At 38.6% G+C, this 18,852-nt stretch overlaps 1 protein-coding gene and 1 pseudogene across 1 annotated transcript in view; both read right to left on the reverse strand.

Annotated features, from left to right (window-relative positions):
- Positions 1–18,852, reverse strand: part of Pkhd1 (PKHD1 ciliary IPT domain containing fibrocystin/polyductin) — a 480,627-nt gene that overhangs the window by 293,472 nt on the left and 168,303 nt on the right. Inside the window, exons 38-39 of the mRNA XM_031366970.1 lie at positions 3,705–3,915; positions 3,149–3,306 (exon numbers count right to left, since the gene is read on the reverse strand). Coding sequence (XP_031222830.1) covers positions 3,149–3,306; positions 3,705–3,915 — 369 coding nt within the window. The remainder of the gene's footprint in view (positions 1–3,148; positions 3,307–3,704; positions 3,916–18,852) is intronic.
- On the reverse strand, positions 6,634–7,094 carry LOC116088223 (annotated as a pseudogene).

Below are 18,852 nucleotides of genomic sequence, written 5' to 3' on the forward strand. Positions count from 1 at the left end.
CAGAAATCCGCCTGCCTCTGCCTCCCAAGTGCTGGGATTAAAGGCATGCGCCACCACCGCCCGGCAACCTGTGAATTTTTTTAAGTCATTGTTTTTAATAGCTGAGTAGTACTTCATTATGAAAATGTACCACATTTTCTGTATCCATTTCTCTGCTGAGGGATATCTGGGTTGCCTTCAGGCTCTGGCTCATAAATATGGCTGTTATGAACATAGTGGAACACGTGTCTCTATTATATGTTGTAACATCTTCTGGGTATATGCCTAGAAGCAGCATAGCTGGGTCCTCGGGTGGTACCATGTCCAGTGTTCTGAGGGACAGACAGACTAATTTCCAGAGTGGTTGCACCAGCTTGCAATCCCACCAGCAATGGAGGAATGTTCCTTCTTCTCCACATGCTGTCACCTGAGTTTTTGATCCTAGCCATTCTGACTGGTGTGAGGTGGAATCTCAGGATCATTTTGACTTGCATTTCCCTGATGACTAAGGATGCAATAATGATTGCTGCTTCCTGTTATTTTTGTTGTTACAGGTGGAACTATGTGTGGCTATCTTCTTTTGGGTTTGTTGAAAGATTAATTTCTTGCCTTTTCTAGGGTATAGTTTCCCTCCTTGTGTTGGAATTTTCCATCTATTATCTTTTGTAGTCCTAGATTTGTGGAGAGATATTGTGTAAAATTTTGTTTTGTCACAGAATACCTTCGTTTCTCCATCTATGGTAATTGAGAGTTTTGCTAGGTATAGTAGCCTGGGATCGCATTTGTGTTCTCTTAGGGTCTGTATGACATCTGCCCAGGAACTTCTAGCTTTCATAGTCTCTGGTAAGAAGCTGGTATAATTCTAATAGGCCTGCCTTTATATGTTACTTGACCTTTTTCTCTTCCTGCTTTTAATATTCTTTCTTTGTTTTGTGCATTTGGTGTTTTGACTATTATGTGACAGGAGCAATTTCTTTTCTGGTCCAATCTATATGGAGTTTTGTAGGCCTCTTGTATGTTTATGGGCATCTCCATATTTAGGTTAGAGAAGTTTTCTTCTATAATTTTGTTGAAGATATTTACTGGCCCTTTAAGTTGGGAATCTTCACTCTCTTCTATACCTGTTATTCTTAGGTTTGATCTTTTGTGTCCTGGATTTTCTGGATGTCTTAGGTTAGGAGCTTTTTCCAGTTTGCATTTTCTTTGACTACTGTGTCAATGTTTTCTATGGTATCTTCTGCCCCTGAGATTCTCTCTTCTATCTTTTGTATTCTGTTGGTGATGCTTGCATCTATGACTCCTGATATCTTTCCTACGTTTTCTATCTCCAGTGTTGTCTTCCTTTGTGATTTGTTTATTGCTTCTATTTCCAATTTTATATCCTGGATGGTTTTGTTCAATTCCTTCATCTGTTTGGTTGTACTTTCCTGTAATTCTTTAAGGGAATTTTGTGTTTCTTCTTTAAGGACTTCTACCTGTTTACTTGTGTTCTCCTGTATTTCTTTAAGGCAATTACTTATATCCTTCTTAAAGTCCTCTATCATTGTCATGAGATGTGATTTTAAATCAGTCTTGCTTTTCCAGTGTGTTGGGGTATCTAGGGCTTTGTGTGGTAGGAGAATTGGGTTCTGATGATGCCAAATAACTTTGGTTTCTATTGCTTAGGTTCTTGCCCTTGCCTCTGGTTATCTGTGAAGTTAGCTGGTCTTGCTGTCTCTGACTGTGGCTTGTCCCTCCTGTAAGCCTTTGTGTCAGCACTCCTAGAGAGTAGCTCTCTCTGGGAGGAATTTGGTTATGGAGAGATGTGGCACAGGGTCATCTCCGGGGTACAGGGGGAAACCAGAAGGATCCTGTCCCTGGCTGTTCCTGTGTCCTGATGGCTCTTGGAAGGTCCCTCTTGGGCCAGGAATTTGAGAAGTGGTGGTATCACCTGTGTTCCTCAGTTCCTGTGTCCTGATGGCTCTGGGTGAGTCCCTCAGAGCCGAAATGGTAGTCTTAGCTGTGCTCCCGGGTATGTCAGCATTCTTCTCTTTCCCAGCTGGATTTGGGTATAGAGAGCTTGGCACAGGATCAGCTCCAGGGTGCAGATGGAAACTGGAAGGATTCTGTGAAATGCTGTATATTTATATGCTTTGGTGCAATTATGATCCCAATTTGGCAGAAATGTGAATGTAGATGTCAATCAACTCTAGCCCGCTTTTATCCAAACATTTTTTTTCTTTTAGCAAATTACATATTTGTCAGTTGATGATTTTGAGTGAAAACAATTGAGGTCATGATCATTCTATACTACCAATAACCCCCTTTTGTCACAACATTGTGTATAAGTGCACCTCAATGCATATATCTCTGAAATCCTTAATTCAGGCCTTGATATTTCTATCAGGATTCAGACACTGCTGGACATCTCCACTCGATTGTTGGCTTGACTTCTCATTTTCAACATGTACAAAATTAAACTCCTGTTCACCATCGCCCTCCTACCCCCAAAACCTTTCCCTCTTCTCATCACAGTAAAAGCCCCCATCATCCATCCAGAGCTCATGCCTGGAAGTCATCCTTGACACCCACACCATCCTAGACCAAAGTTGACAAATGATATCTTGCCAGCATGTGAAAGCCCTCATAATCTACAGCCTGGGAAACCAAAACATAACCTCCCAAACTAACCATCCCTGAAATAGATGTTTAATAGGCACATCAGTATGATTCAGTGCCTGCTATTCTACCAGAAGATGAATTGGCTCTTATGCTCCTTTACATAGAGTATGTGGTACGTTGCTCAGAAAACAACCCTCTCCCCAAACCTAGTCAATAAGAATGAACTGCCCAAGCTTAGGATTCTGGAATCATTGGAGTTTGGGGGGACTTTAGGAGAAGCCTAGTATTAAATCATTTCAGCATTCTAACTCTCAAGGTTTAACTCATTAACACAAGTTTTCCCAGAACAAAGAATTAAATTATTTCCCTGGCTTTTGTCTGTTTGTTTTACTTCTTAGAAGTTGGGAAAATGATGAAGTGACAAGCTGCCAAGAGGAGTCTGAAAATTACAGAAAAATACAGACACTCGAAGATTTTAATGAAGAAGGCCAACCATAGCCCTAGGACATATGGATAGACAGTGAGAACATGTATTCACTCTGAGTTTTGCATCAAACTCTATTTCTACCTTCAGCAGTGTTGGCCTCCTGGCATGAATTGAGAACCTTTACCCCCTCAAGAGTGAGATTTCCTTGGATGATAATGTTCCTACTGAGGAGAGCCACTGTCGCCTTCAAAATATGATTCTCTCCAGCTACCCAGTTCTGTATGAAGTTGTAGGAATATCTGAAAAAAATAAGAGAATGCAATGCACTTAAGATCATCAAAGTACATCTTATTAGAAATAGTAATTAGATTCTTCTTTGGGAGTATCTATATTTTTAGGAACTCAAATACCCAAAACTGATCCAAACATATGTCTGTAAGACACACCATGCAAAACAGTGGGAACTACTCACTGACCACTTGCTAAAACAGAAATTCTAGGGTCCCACTTGAGAAAGCATTTAAGAGATCCCCATCTTCATAGCATTCATGGTTTATTTTATTATTTTCTTTTCCAGCATAATACCCAGTATTATTTAATGCTAATGTATCTCATCAAGAGATAAATGCCCAGAGTCCAGTTCACTTAAAACCTCATCCTTCTCCATGTAAACCTATCCAAGCTGAAATCTGAGTACCTCAGGGGGTTCCTGAGATGGAGGTCTGCATTGTGGACAGTTTCTACAACAACAACTTCTTCTGTTGCTTCAGCACCTTCTACAGTCATCCCATTGGTAATGACAGCCTCATCTCCAGAGTGCCAGTCCACAGCTTCCTCCAGAGCCAACACTGTGTCTCCTGCATGTGCCGCTGCTCGAAGATAAGTGACAGTAACTTCTGGAACTGAACCTAAAGACCCCAAGAAAAAACTTGTTCAGATACTTTGATTGTGACTAAGGATATGATCTTATAAAAGGTGCTTGTAAAATCAGCCAAGGACAGAATAGTGTGGTGAAAAACACAGGCACTGCCACTAGACAATTTACATGCAAGGTAGTCTTGACATAGAGGAAATGTGTATATGTGGGCTTCAGTTTTCTATTACATGAAGAGGTAGAAATAGATGAACTTCCAGCATAGGGCTTAGGGCAATTTCATGAGATATTAGTTAATGAAGTATGTAGCTCAAATCTCTCTGCACAAAAGACACTGGCTGCATATCTGTTACCTATGTGTGGGGAGGCATAGGTCTAGCCCATGTATGTACTATGATTGGTGGTTCAGTCTCTGAGAGTCCCGAGGGTCCAGGTTATTAACTGTGTTGGTCTTCCTGTGGAGTTCCTATTACTTTCTGGGCCTGCAATCCTTCCTTCTATTCTTCCATAAAAGTCCCCAAGCTCCATCCACTGTTTGGCTGTGTGTGTCTGTATCTGTCTGAGTCAGCTACTAGGTAGAGCCTCTCAGAGGACAACATGCTCCTGTCTGCAAGCATAACAGAGTATCATTAATAGTGTCAGGGCCTGGTGATTGCCCATGGGTTGGGTCTCCCTATTTGAGCCTGTTATTGGTTGGCCATTCCTCGGTCTCTGCTATATCCCCCATGCCTCTTATGGGTCTCAAACAATTGGAGCGGGATCTATGCCAAAACCCATTACTTGTATTGGGATATCTTCTTCTAGCCGCACTGCCTTGTCTGGCCTCATAAGTGGGACAAGACTCACTTAGCCTCATAGGGACTTGAAGTACCTGGGTAGGGGAATACCCAGGGGGTCGGGGGAGCAGAGGAGAAGAGGATGGGAGATGGGACAAAGATTGTGGGAGGGGGTAACCAGGAAGTGGACAGTAAGCGGGATGTAAAGTATTAGATAAAAAATAATAATTAAATTAAATTAAAAAGAAAACAAAAGGACATTGAATTATGTCAAGTTTTACTTTTTCCTTCTCTGTATCACTTTGTGTTAGGAAAATGAGCTTTTATTTCATTCTCATTTCCAATATGAAAAAGTAGATATTTTATCCCAATGTAGAAAGAAGTCCATCATTGGCAACATGAAAAGTTTAACCCCCACATACTGTAGGTATACTAAAAGGTTACTTTAGAATAGTCACCCTAGGACTTTGTGTGTTAATTGATAACTTCAAACTAAAGCTGGGTACATCTGGGATGAGATGATCAAGCCGCTGAAGCAAGGACACTTGTGACTCTTCATATCTTAGTGGGCACGTTACTCTGGTGCAACCTTATCACTCTCCCGACCCCAAGCACGTATGCCCTTAACTATCAAAGATTTAAGAATGCCATTTGATTCACCATTTGCACTGGTATTTTCCAGCAGAGGTCAAGGCAAATTTTTAAAGGCATTATCTGAAGCAATAGTTCAGAAAACACATGGCTTCCTCCCAACTCCTTCCCCTTCTCCTCAGTACATCTCCTTCCTCCTTTGCAATAGATCATAATTTACCTTTAGCCCACAGCAAGTTGCTGTCCTCCCCTGCCGCACTGGAGTAAAGTAATAATACTTGAATTCCTAACTGCAGGGGTGGCCGACGATAAATCATTTTCAAATTATTTTAAACTTTCCTCTTTATTTATTTGTCTGTGTGCACACAGACACTTGTGCCAACCATGTTGTTCTAGGCTGAGAAAGGTCTTTGGGTTAATGATGTAATTTCTGAAGTTTACGAAGGCAATAATTTTATCTTAAGAAACATTTACAGAGTTCAAAATTTCTAATTATAGGGCAGGTGGAAATTAAGACATAAATCATCCCCAAAGAAAATAATTTTAATTTTATTCCTTGTTTGTACATCTTAACCCTTGGGAATAATAAAATGAAATAAAGTTTATTTATTTGTATATACATATGTGTGAATTTCTCTAACCTGGTCTTGATTAGCTACTTAAAAAATACATCTATGCTATGAAGTATTGAAGACTGTGTATAAAAGATAGAGTTGCCTGTATATTAAAGATGACTGTTACTGTGTATCAAAAAGAATCAAAAGTGAAGACAAGAAGCATATTTGTCAGCTAATCCTTCTTATAAATAATAATCAAATCAAATTAACAATGAAACTCAGAGACTTTTAAAGTGCATATTTAACTATTAGCATAAGCTCATATCCTTCCAAATATTGATGGTCTTTTAATAAAGCAAAATTATTTTATAACTTATTTTCTTTGCAAAAGTATTCTTTCTGTGTATGACTAAGATGTGAAACCTGCCTACACTCTGAGTTCCACCCGCCTACTTCAATCTATAGAAGATATTGAATTTTTCATGAGCTACAATCACTCAGACTCAAGATGTCAAGAGAATTATAAGAAATAACTAAGCTAGACATTCTGCAAATGGCTCTTATGTTAGCCATGTCCTATCATATGCCTTTAAAAAGAGATTTTGGTGAATCATTTTAACCCACTCTCTTTTTTGTTGGCTCACCTGTAATTTATCTCTTCAGACCCCAGTAACAATGGTCCAAATTAATTTGTTTAACTCTCCAATTCTTTCCAAGTAGACCCTACTACTCTCTAATTTCTGACTTAGTAAGGATGCTTCTTTAAGTTGGAAAATAACTTTTATTTGTTCTAGGGCATTGGCCAGAGTCCCCTTAGAACTTCTGTAACTACTTCTTGGTGCCAGAAGCTTTGGTGACCTTGAGGACATTGAATCGAACAGTCTTACTCAGGGGCCTGCACTCTCCAACAGTGACAGTGTCGACAATCTGCACATCCCTGAAACAGGAGAGACAGGTGCACAGACATGTTCTTGTGATGCTTCTCAAAGCGATTTTATTTTCAGATGTAATGGCATTAGTCCTGGCAGATGACAATGATCCTCTGCATCTTCATCTTTGTGACAACACCAGACAGGATCCGACCTCGGATGGAGACATTACCAGTGAAGGGGCATTTCTTGTCTGTGTAGGAGCCCTGGATGGCCTCTTTGGGTGACTGGAATCCTAGACCATTATTTTTATAGTACCCAGGAAGTTCTTCTTTGCTGGTTTCTCCTAGCAAAACACTCATTGTTTTGAAAGAATGTAGGCTGCTCTTGGTATGCACGCTCCATCTGAATGTCTGCCATCTTCCTGGCAGCTTTAGAAAAGAAGTAGTCCGACTCCTGGCTTCCTTATTCACCACACGAGGTCTGGAAGTAAGGATACTTCTATCCCAAGAAACACATCTCTTAGCCTGAGTTCATTAACTGTCATCATTCCTGCCTCCAGGTCTCTGTCAATCCCATGCCCTGCAAGATTCCTAGCATTCCTTCTTCTAAAATGGATCACTGCCTAACTTTTCCATGGGACTCCAGAGAACACTTCAATGTCCTGTTTTTTACCTCTTCCAACCTACTTGAAAGAGTGACATAGAGCATTTGACTGGAGCAATCAGTGACTGTATCTGGGGTTTGTCTACACAAGAAAAACTGAGCAGTGGGTGAGCCATTTGAGTTGTTTTGTATGAGAGAATAAGACTGTGTAAAGAAGCAAATAAGGAAAACAAGGAATACAGTGATCACATACCATGTGTCATATCTGGGTCTTTTTCTACCCATAGTATATATAGCAAAGAATGAATATAACAAGGCTCTCAGAAGCATTTTATATCTGATGCTTTATTCTCTGAGATTCTCCTAAGAGAGCATGCTGCATTCTTTAGAGTGACTATTTTTATTCCTAAAGCAAGCCTCCATTTTGCCCAGATACTAAAAATCTGTGTTGTAATTTGTCACAGCACCCTTCCTATCTTCTGCCTTATACTCGACTCAACTGCAACTTGGCCTCTAGTGCTACAATTACCTGCCGGCCTCACCTACTAAGCATGGCAGTAAAAGCAATACCTATTTTGTTTACTATAACACCACCAAAGCCAGTCACAGTGTCTGGTACCTAACAGGTGCTCAATATACACATATATTAGGTGTTGTATAGTAAGACATGGGGAAGCAAGTACCTCAAACATTAAATGTCTATTCAATTAGATTGGACTTAGTATCTTGGCAAGGGAATATCAAAACTTTATTATCCATTAGAGTATTATGTGTCAAACACCTTCAGGTTTGACCTGCTGGGGAAAATGAAACCAAACACCCTTGTACACTTATGTTCAGTATTCTCAGGGTAGCTAACAACAGTAGGGGTAGGGAGGAGATGGTACACCCTACCTTCCTGAATGGAAAACAATGGCAAGGAAAGTCAAAGAAAGTAGAAACTGGCATGAAAGATGCCTTGTGCTGAACGCAGTACACAAACTTGCCAGCCAACATGCAGTTCAGCATGAGTACACCCATAGAGCAGATGGGGGTGTGGGGGAAAGCCTGAATAATCTAAGAGCCAGAGGGGTCAGGCAATACGATTTGAGTTATTACTACTGAAGTATCAACAAGCTGAGCAGTTTCAAGGAGGCCTGGGGAAGCTGATACAGTTAGAAACCTATGGCAACTACCATGTTTGTCAGCATTAAATAATTTCTGTAGATATTCAACAGGTAAACATTACCTCCCCTCGTCATATCATGGATGCATGAATGTTGTGATTTTCATTTTACCATTTTTGTGTATTATTATTATACAGATAAAAACCAAAATTCTCCCAGGACATGATTTACATAGTAATAAGATGATCAGCTCTGAATTCTGAACATGGGACTTCTAAATCCAAGACCAAAAATTAGAGAAGTAACACAATTCTCAACCTCTTTACAGAACCATACACCAACTGTGTGAAATTAGCTTCAGTTCTCAAAATACTGTGTACATTACTTTACAAAAGTGATTTGTGCAAGATAGCTGGCTAACTAGCACTCCACACTTCAAATGTGCACCGTTTTCTTCACTGAACCCTTAAAACTCACATTGGGCAGCTCCTGTACTGTACCACAAATCAAAGATTATGTAAAAATACAGTTTAGAAAGATTAGTGTTATAAATACGCTTAAATGACAAAGCCTGCAATTCAATACAATGTTTAACCACACTGGGCTTTCAACGGTGACCTGTTAAGCAACCAACTATTCATTTACTCCCACTGATGGCCTCTCATAATTGTACTTCCTACCAATTATTGTCCAAGCAATTCACTGCCATCCATCTGTAATTATGTAGTTGCAGAGAACCACTTTTACCAAATGGGCATGGGAAAAAAGGAAATAATCTTCGTGGGTTGACACACTTAAAACTCACTAATTGTCCTGTTTGTTTTATAGGACTTAAGTCTTTATTCCATGTGAAAAACTCACAAGACTTTTCAATAAAGAGATGGAGAAGAGGGAGAGAAAAAATAAAAGAAGGAAGAAAGGAAGGAGGTGGAAAGGAAGAAAGGAAAGAAGGAGGAAAGGAAGGATAAAAGGAAGGAAGGAAGAAGGGAAGGAGGGGAAAGGAAATGAAGATAGAAAAACTAGGCAATAGATAGATGATGGATAGATAGATGATAGATACATAGATACATAGATAGATAAAAAGTAGATGATAGATACATAAAGAGATTATAGATGATAGATAGATAGATAGAGATAGATAGATAGATAGAGATAGATATATAGATAGAGATAGATAGATAGATAGATAGATAGATGATCACTTGATAAAATAACCCATCATAATAGAAATAAACAAAAATGATCATCTAGATATGTTATTCTCAATTATACACAAGCTATTTCTCACAATTTCTATATGCATCTTCTCCATAGTAAAGCAGTGATGCTTCCTTTTTCCACTTCTTGGTCTGTCACTGAGAAGACAAGCATAAAGTGAACAGCTTCATTTCCCTAATACTAATTCTCAATGTAAGAAATGCACAGATGAATATCAATTAGAGTTATACAAAAACACACAATCTTGTTAACCTATGAATATAAAAAGGAGCAAGAAAGACATGCATTAATATGTCATAGAAAGGCTATTAATTTTCCTTTAAAATTTTGTATTTTCACTAGAAAATGATTTGTCACAGTATGGCTTTGGTGTGGACTGCTACATAGAGGTAAACACCCCTCTGATTCTTTTCTTCTCCTGTGTTTTCTTCTCCTGTGGCCTCATCTATCCAATCAGATAACTGATCTTTTTGATTAAAGAATATGTGTTCTCCTGCAGATGCACATGACTGTGTTCAGACTGGTCTGCCTGCAGACTACCTTCTCTTTAACATCTTGCTTTCTGTTTCTAACTCTGTACATTAACCTGTGAATAGCTCTTCCATGAAAGCTCTTCTCTAGCACAGCCTGATGACAATTCTGTTCCTTATTCTTCAGCTTCTTGACCAGTTTCTTGTATTTTACTTCTGCATCTACCAACTTCAAAACAGTTCTAAGTTGATGCTTTCAAAAAACAAGAAGGGAAAGCACCGAAAGCTACAAGAACTGCTGGGCAGAGTCGGGGCAGGACTTGGAACTCCTGCTGATACTGCTTTCTGATGGGGCATCTTCTATTAGATAAACTAGAAGAAGAAAAGGGCTCTCCAATTTCTTCAGTTATGTTCTCTTTATTGCTTATTTATAAAAAGAATAATCTTGTTTGGGAGACCAGACTTGGAGAAAAGGGTTTTAGAAAGAAATGGTGAAATCTGGTTGGTTTCTGTTAACATTTCTAAAACATGGCTAACTGGATTCATGGTCCGAGGAAGAAGGCTCCTTATCAAAGCAAAGAGACATGGCATGGGAGAAAAAGATCACAAGTGTGGTCCAACAAGCCAAACTCTCATTTGACATATATTCCAGGTCACACATGCCCTACAGAACATCAAAGTCAAACTTGTAATCTATTTTCTCCAACACTCAATATGTAACTGAAAATATAATCACCCTTAAAGCTGTCTAGAGATAACTACCTTAATTCTGTCACAGAAACCTTTGAGGCTTGCAGTTCTTGCAAGATGCAATGGGAAAAGAAAAGAATTCAAAACAGTAAACAATCTGAGAATCTAATAGATAAATGTATACATGGTTTCTTCTACATAAAAGATTTTCTAAATACAATATCAATGACAGAAATCATACAGAAAAATACTCATAGGCTTGTTATTATAAATAACACAGAATTCTATAAAAATGCTGGTGTAAATAACAATATGGGAAAAAACCAACAGGTTCTTTATGTCTGTGTCAAGATTATTACATAGGGAGATGTAGAAATAATGTCCCACTTGGGAACCCAAAATACCTTTAAAGGATTAAATTGAGGAGACTGTTCCAGAACTAAGAAGGCTTATCCTCTGTGTGTTTTTATACCAGAGCTATATGTGAAGAAAACAGAAAGAACCCCATGTGCCTCAAATGCCCATGAAGAAGATAAAATAAACTTTCGTTATCTCTCCTTCCAGGTACAAGTTTCACCATTTCTTAACAACAACAACAACAACAAAAGCAAAAGTAATAGTCCTAATCCAGACCTTTCTGCTGCACAGAGCTGTGAGAGATAGATGAAGGGGTGAGAATCAGCTCTGAAAACTATAAATGCCAAGGTATAGGGAAAATCCAATTTCAACAGATGTTGAATATAATACCCCGTCCCTCCTTCTCCATGAACAGGCTATTAGGAGTCGGGCTTTGATGATGGAAGTAGAAGAATGTTCTTTGAAAGGGTGATTCTGCCTTTGTAGACTCCATTCCCTTAACTGACCTGAGTCTCTTTTGATATTTAAAAGTTGTAAAAGTATACTGATATTAACCAGTCAATAAACTAGAAGACAACTCTCCTGGAGAATGATGATGGTAGGCATGGGCAACCTCTAAGTCAGACAGTGCACGAAAGCTAGAGTAGACCTTTAGGACTTCATCATGGGAACAATAAGAAGCTACGAAGTTTCAAACACCTGCATGATGGAGAACAAACTGGGTTTTTAAAAGAGCATTGGCTTGTCACTATTCCTTTTTCAAATTACAAGGACACATGCCAGACAATATGAATTTGAGTATTTGTAATATCTAGGTGTGGCAACAACTACTGCAGTTATGGAAATTTGTGACTTTAATGATATAAATTGCCAAGTACTAATAGGGAGGGTGTGTGGCCATGAACAAAAGCCAATTTAGACTCAGGCTCACCTGCATTTTAACGTGTAGTTTGAATAAATAATCTTTGCAGACTGTTTACAAAAAGATTGCCTTGGCTCCAGGGTACAGAATGAACTACAGAAGTTCTAAGAATAGCAACTAAAAGATACATTAGCATGAAAATAAACTATGGTAAGAATAATTGAAATGGACAGAATACAAATTCACAAGTTGTTCAACAATAAACAAGACAGTGCTGGCAAAAATGTTAAAAAATGAGGTATTAATAATGGCAGCCAGAATTCTGACAGAAAATATTAGCAACACTGTATCCATCTCAGATTAATAACAAGGCAATTTCACCAAATCAAATTATAGCTACATGACACGAATAAGAATATAAGCATGTACTGAATAGTTAGTTGCTTGATTCCTACTGACTTCAGAAGTATTTTATATGCCTTACTGCCCTTCTCTCAGATAATAGACTTATGAGAAATATTTTAGCATCAGTTTTACACATAAAAGCTGCAACACTCAGGTGGTGACTTTTTTGTGGTTCATCATTTAGTTATTGATAGGAGTTGGAATTTGAGCCCATTAAGTCTTGTAGAGACGTGATCACTGAAGATGTTTAAATACTCAATGTCTACTCACAGTCAAGCTCATTGGAGGAACAAAAAAAGCATTGTGCCACATATTAGAAGAAGCTTGCTATCCTCCTGGATTGCACATCTATATTATTGAAAGCCATTTGTGAAAAGTGGAGCATTCATTTGTGACTACAATGTTAAACTTTATGTTTTAACTTGTTTGGACTACAGAGTACCCAACCATTGACCAAATATTATTCTAGGTGCATCTGAAGGTAATTTTTAGAACAGATTAAAATTGAAACTCAGCAATTCAACATGATGAATTATCTTGCCTTCAGACTCAGGTTGACGTCTCAGAGTTTGACTGTCTGGGCTGACATCTTTTCAACTGTAACATATACTAACGGTTTCCTGGATTCTCATGCCCTTGAACTCAAATTACGAATTATACACACTGGTTCTTCTTGGTCTCCAGCTTGCTGATGGGTAACCATGGCACTTTGTAATCTTTGTAATGAAATGACTCGGTTTCCAAGAAAGTTGATTAACACAGTGAATTATTAATTTATGACTGATATTATAAAAAGATTAAATTTAAAAATACAGGGAAAGTGTAAATACTGGTTTTACTACTTTAGTATATGTTGCAGCAACAAGGATATTAATAAATAAATTGTCAGAATGTAGTAGCTTACAGATACAGAGGTAGAGAGATAGATAATAGATAGATAGATAGATAGACAGACAGATAGACAGATAGGAAGAAAGAAATAGAGATATAACTTAAGAACTGCCTTCCCAATTTGCCCTCTCTGGAGCCTGAATATCATCCTATGTTACTGATATTTTTACCATAACAATAGCTCTGTTTGTGGTATAAAATCAGGATTTCTTTGTCATTCGCTGACTGATAGTCATGGCTATTCTCCCTTTCTCCATCCCTCAACTACACAAGAAGGTAGCATTGCCTTAAACTAGGAAATTCTTGGCAAAGTCCCAAGTAAAGAAAGATTCATGAGACTAAAGTATTCTTTTACTACACTTTCACTCTTAAAAGGATATGAAGGCGACCAGCAAGTAGTTTTCTAGAATCTTCCATCTAAAAGAGAAAGACACCCAGACCAGTACTCCCTTGAGCACAAGGGTAAGCTTCCTCTATTCCCTTCTTGGTTGGACTGGCCTTGTAAGCTATGAAGTTTCCAGCTCAGTATACAACCTTAAATGAAAGGAAGAAAAGAAACTCCTTATGTCCCCTTCACAGCTTAGGCACAAGCAATTAAGATCATGACACTTCATTGCCCCATGACAATTCTCTTCTTGGATTAGAACCAAATCTTTTAATTATTTTGCATTTCATTTTATTTTAATAATTGTTTTGATACAGTTTACTTGGCATATCTCTTTTCAATATAACATCCAGGTGATATTTAAAACTCAAGAATGAATTATGATAAACTATATTAGTCACTGTGCAATATTTGCATAGTAAAAGTAAGTTCATCTAAATTAGCATGCTAATATGCAATAAAATTTTTCTGTTATTAAATGCTCAGAGAAGAAACTCCCTTGAATTCTCACCAATATAGTTACCTAAACAAGACCTAAGTGTGGGACAACAAAACCAAAGCTGTTAACCTGGAAGGGGAAAATCTCACAGGTCCCTACCCATTGCAACTAAAATGCTGAGGGCTGGAGAAATAGTCTTTCCCAGAGAAGAGCACACCAACTGTGTAAAACAATATCCAGTGGTCAGCTCTGAAAACATAGGAACTGAGCTAGTTTACTTCTGTATTTAGATCTCTGTACTTACAACCATTTAAAAAAAAAAAAAAGAGGCCATAAATTACAGAAAGAGTAAGGAAGGGGCACATAGGAGGGGTCCAAGGGAAGAAAGGAAAGAACAAAATGATCTAATTACATCTTAATTTAAAATATATATAATTATAATCAAATCTTAATGCTCAGGGCTGATTGGTGCTTTGTTGGCATTTACCTCATATGTAAATATTTACACAGAAGAGTGGCAAGTCAGGTCAAGACTCCTGTGCTCTGGAAACTTGTCTGAAAATTATTTTAAAAAATCAACCTCTTCCTTTTACTGTCATTTGAAAAACAAAACCAAATCTTTTAAACATGACAGTGTATATTTTAATTCTAAATTCCCTTTTCTTTGTGTTGAGGGTTTTAGGTTTTCCTAGTGGATCTGATGATATTTTTTTCCTTGCTAAACTAAACATGTTTTCAATATATTAATATAAACAGTCTAGCTAAATCTTTTTGGCAATTCAAAATTAGTAAAAAAAAAATTTAAAATAAAAAAGAATTTCAATATTTAAAAAGTGGTTAAAGTATTTTATCTTTTTACAGCAGCACACTGTCTTCAATAGTAGAAAAGACACCTCTTATTTTGAGAAAATTCTTCTTCAATCTCAGGCCATGTAGTTCTGGAACATTCTCCATCACATTGCTGCAAGAAGGATCCACTGGAGAAATAAGAGTAACCCTTATTTTGTCACAGTAATTCAAGCAGTCCATGATACAAAAGCAGCCAGTCACTTCTAATCCTTGTACTCAAGATTCCCATCAAACTACTCATGAAACAAACACATATCAAAGTCCATTATGAATATTGGTAGTATTCTTGCAATAGGGATTCATCGTAAACAGAAATGATAGCAAAAACAATGGAAGACACCTGTCCCCATGATGTACATATATTACTGATAGAGACAATGGAATAAATAAAACAACTATGAAAAATAAGCCCCGTGTGATATATTTATTAGACAAGGTTAAGAACTAAGGGCAGGTAACACAGTGATGTGCAATGGTAATGTTGGGAGAAATGAGAATTTGCTCAAGGGTCAAAGAGCCATTAGGAAATGAAAGAATTATGATAAATCAGAGTAGTTAGTAAACAATATTTGTATAGTAAGAGTAAATTCAGCTAATTAGTAGGATAATATGCAATAAGCTTTTTCTGTTATTAGATATTTTGTCAGAGAAACCATTCCCATTAATTCTCTCCAATATAGCTATCTTCTTCTTCTGTCTTCTATCTGGAGCCATAGGGTCCTCATTTCTACCTCTGGGGGCGTATGATATGACTGGAAATGAAGCTGGCTTACGGGAAAGCCCAACCCACAACCGTGGAGAAGCAGCCTTCATGAGGGCATTTAGAGCACCTGGACACAGCTGTGTTTCAAGGGTTCTCGCTTAGATGAGGTAGTAAATGCCCTTATTTTTTTTGTTTGAATTGGGTTTTCTGTCACTTCCTACTGGAAAAGACCTGGCTAATGACAACACTTTCAAGTATATATAGAAACTTGAAGTGCCTTACAATGTGTTTCTAAGTGGGGTTCCTGCTGTACTTAGTTTATTGAAAAGCTCACTCTCATTTCCAATTAGCAATATACATTTACACACAAACACTTAAAATCAAAAGACCTTAAAAAAAAAACCATGTTTACTTAAACAAGTTCCTTCAAGTGGGATCTCTATCAAATTAGGGAAGTCTTTCATATGCATTGGCCCAAAGCCAGTCTTGTCTAATCAAGAAACTACAGAAAGTGTATTTTGCCACTGTATACAAAATAGTTGTTTGTGAGGGGCCTTTTAAAAGCATTATTACACAGAGCAGAGAGAAATTTCCATCTAATTTTTTGCTAGTGATATTGATTGTGTTTTCAAAGTTGTATGACCAAAACACAGTATTTACCTACCCTGAAAGGAGACTAGTCATCTACCGAGTTTCCCAGGCTGAGGGAGGACTCAAAGCACATTCACTGCTGTTAACTGTGGAACCATAGTCCATCACAGCATTCCAGACGACTATGTACCATGACGCATCCCAGAGACAGAATTCAGGTTGGCAGGCTAGAGTGGAAGTGTTTCACTGGCCCCTTAATAAAGCTTTTCATCATAACTTTTTTGTAGTGAAATTCATTTTCTCTTTCAAATGAAACATTACTTTAAACAGGTAGTAGAGATAAAGGCCTTGAATTGACTCACTGAACAGCTTAAGCTTTTTTGTTACTTGACCTCAAATGTTCCCCTGTTTATGGAGCCCCTGGGGGCTCGCTTAGGAAATGTGGGGTTTGTGCAGCACAGTATGAAAATCAGTGACCAGGAACGCGCTGGTATACACATCTCCACGATCCCTGCACTATGCTTAGAGATGACCCCCCTTCGCAGCAACCACAACCACAGAACGCAGCGTGGGGTTTATCAAAACCATGTAACTGAAATACAGATTTCTAGAAATTCTACAAGAAACACGAGCCACTTGCATGTGTGAATCGCCCCCTTGCTTTTTCTTTTTCTTTTTCTCCTGCAGTGTTATGCTCAGAACATTTACATTAGTACTTTCTTCAACCATACCCCCATAGAGCAGTTTTTCTCAGAAATTTCCATTTATATTTAATACTTCTACCTTATCATTCCTTGAGAAGGACAAAGGCGGAAGTCCACTGAAGGCCATAAAACTAGTTTTCTTCTGAGAAACTGTCAGCCAAATTTCTCAGGGAGGAGGCCGAAATGAAATGAGAGACATTGATAAATTTCCCCGCTGAACAATCAATAAAACCCTCTCTGGCCTGCTCAGCCCCCTACTGTGGTGGCAAGAGCCATAATTACATTGTCAAAAATTCGAGCTGCCCAGGCTGACATGACCTCTTTGGAAAGTGACAAGTGATTGGCACTCCGCTTGGGTGGCGAAACGAGATTGGCAGATGCAAAGGCAAGAGTGTGGTCATGGCAGAAAGCCAGTGCGAATTTTCTTTACTGACTCCAAAGGCTCAAACCACACACTTCCAGCCCTAGACCCCTGGGTTATATTAACTTATTGCTGTGGACATGCGAGAGTTACTAAACCATCAGCACTCCTCCTGCGATGCAAAACATGCCTTGTCTTGATCCATTCCTAAATACACCAAAGAAAGACTCACATTCGGATAGGTGTGTGAGTGTTAGTGTGTCGCTTTCCTGCATTAAAGCAAAGCCAATAAATGTGCTTCCAGCACTGGCTCTCCAGTGACAGTTGAGCAGCAAAGCCAGTTTGCCTAGCAGTTTTAATCTATAATAAAAATCAGCTAGAGCAGGAGGGTTACAAAGGGCGGTGATGAAGAATGAGCTGGAAAGGAAGCACTGGGGAGAGGGATATGACTGGCAGGCTGACCCAGTTGTATGATTCTATATGACCCATGCTGGAGTTAAATTAGAATCCATCAACTCCTTCACTCTTAGATGCTAGAAATCAAGTCTGCAAAGGACCCTGGTCGCTGGACAGTGTCTGCCTCCTGGCTACCCAGGAGCCATGCAGTTGTTTTCTAGGAAGATGGCACCATGACCACACCCAGGAGTGGTGGTTGTCCTGTGCCAGGAAGCAGCTGTACCTTAAAAGATTAAAATCGAAAGGTGTCCACCAGGTGGTGGGAACAGAACAGAAGGTGCCTCAGAATGTGGTTGCCTCATGAGCTCGAAAGAGAGATCCTCTCTGACTGATGAAAAGATATATTCATTAATAAGATGAGAGAGTGGCAGGCAGAGCAAGCCACAGTCCACATTTTCAATTAGAAACCATAGTTCCCTCAAAATGTCCAAACTTTTGAAAGAAACTAAAAGCCACTCAGCACGCCACCCACTGCAGTTATGAAAAAAAGAAAAGGAAGATGAGCAGGATACAAGCAAAGCAATAAAGATGGACAGTTTCGGTGTACGTCCACGGCTCTAAACCACCTTGTAAGTGTACTAAGTGTGCAGTGGTGACTATCGTTTACTGGTTTTCTAGAAATTAACTTGTTCAAAAATCCTAATTGAAAACCAACAGATAGAAGCTGATTTCTGGGTCCACAATATTCAGTGTACCAGTGAGTCTCCCAGTTCAGTCACTAATTCAAAATCAATCCACAGGAAGTTCCTTCTTAGATGCACATGCCCCCTAGACCTCATGACCACTGAATCAGGCTTTGGGGATGCCATTCGGAAATATAGTTTTATAAGTACTCCTTGGATTAATCCTTTGAGATTCAGCAAAGCCGGTGGATCTCATCACTACCTCTTTCCTAGAATATTAAGTGGATAGCACCTCATTAGGGACACTCTGGGTAGAAGGCAGTGAATCAAGACATGAATTATTTATTCCAGATGAACACAGTATAGAATTTCCATATCCATGATTGTTGGGTTTTTTTTTTTTTTTCCCTATGTCCCATCTTTGGGCTCTGCAGTTCGGGTGAGGCCCTGGTCCTATTTTGT

Source organism: Mastomys coucha, unplaced genomic scaffold (assembly GCF_008632895.1).
Source record: "Mastomys coucha isolate ucsf_1 unplaced genomic scaffold, UCSF_Mcou_1 pScaffold14, whole genome shotgun sequence".
NCBI lineage: Eukaryota > Metazoa > Chordata > Mammalia > Rodentia > Muridae > Mastomys > Mastomys coucha.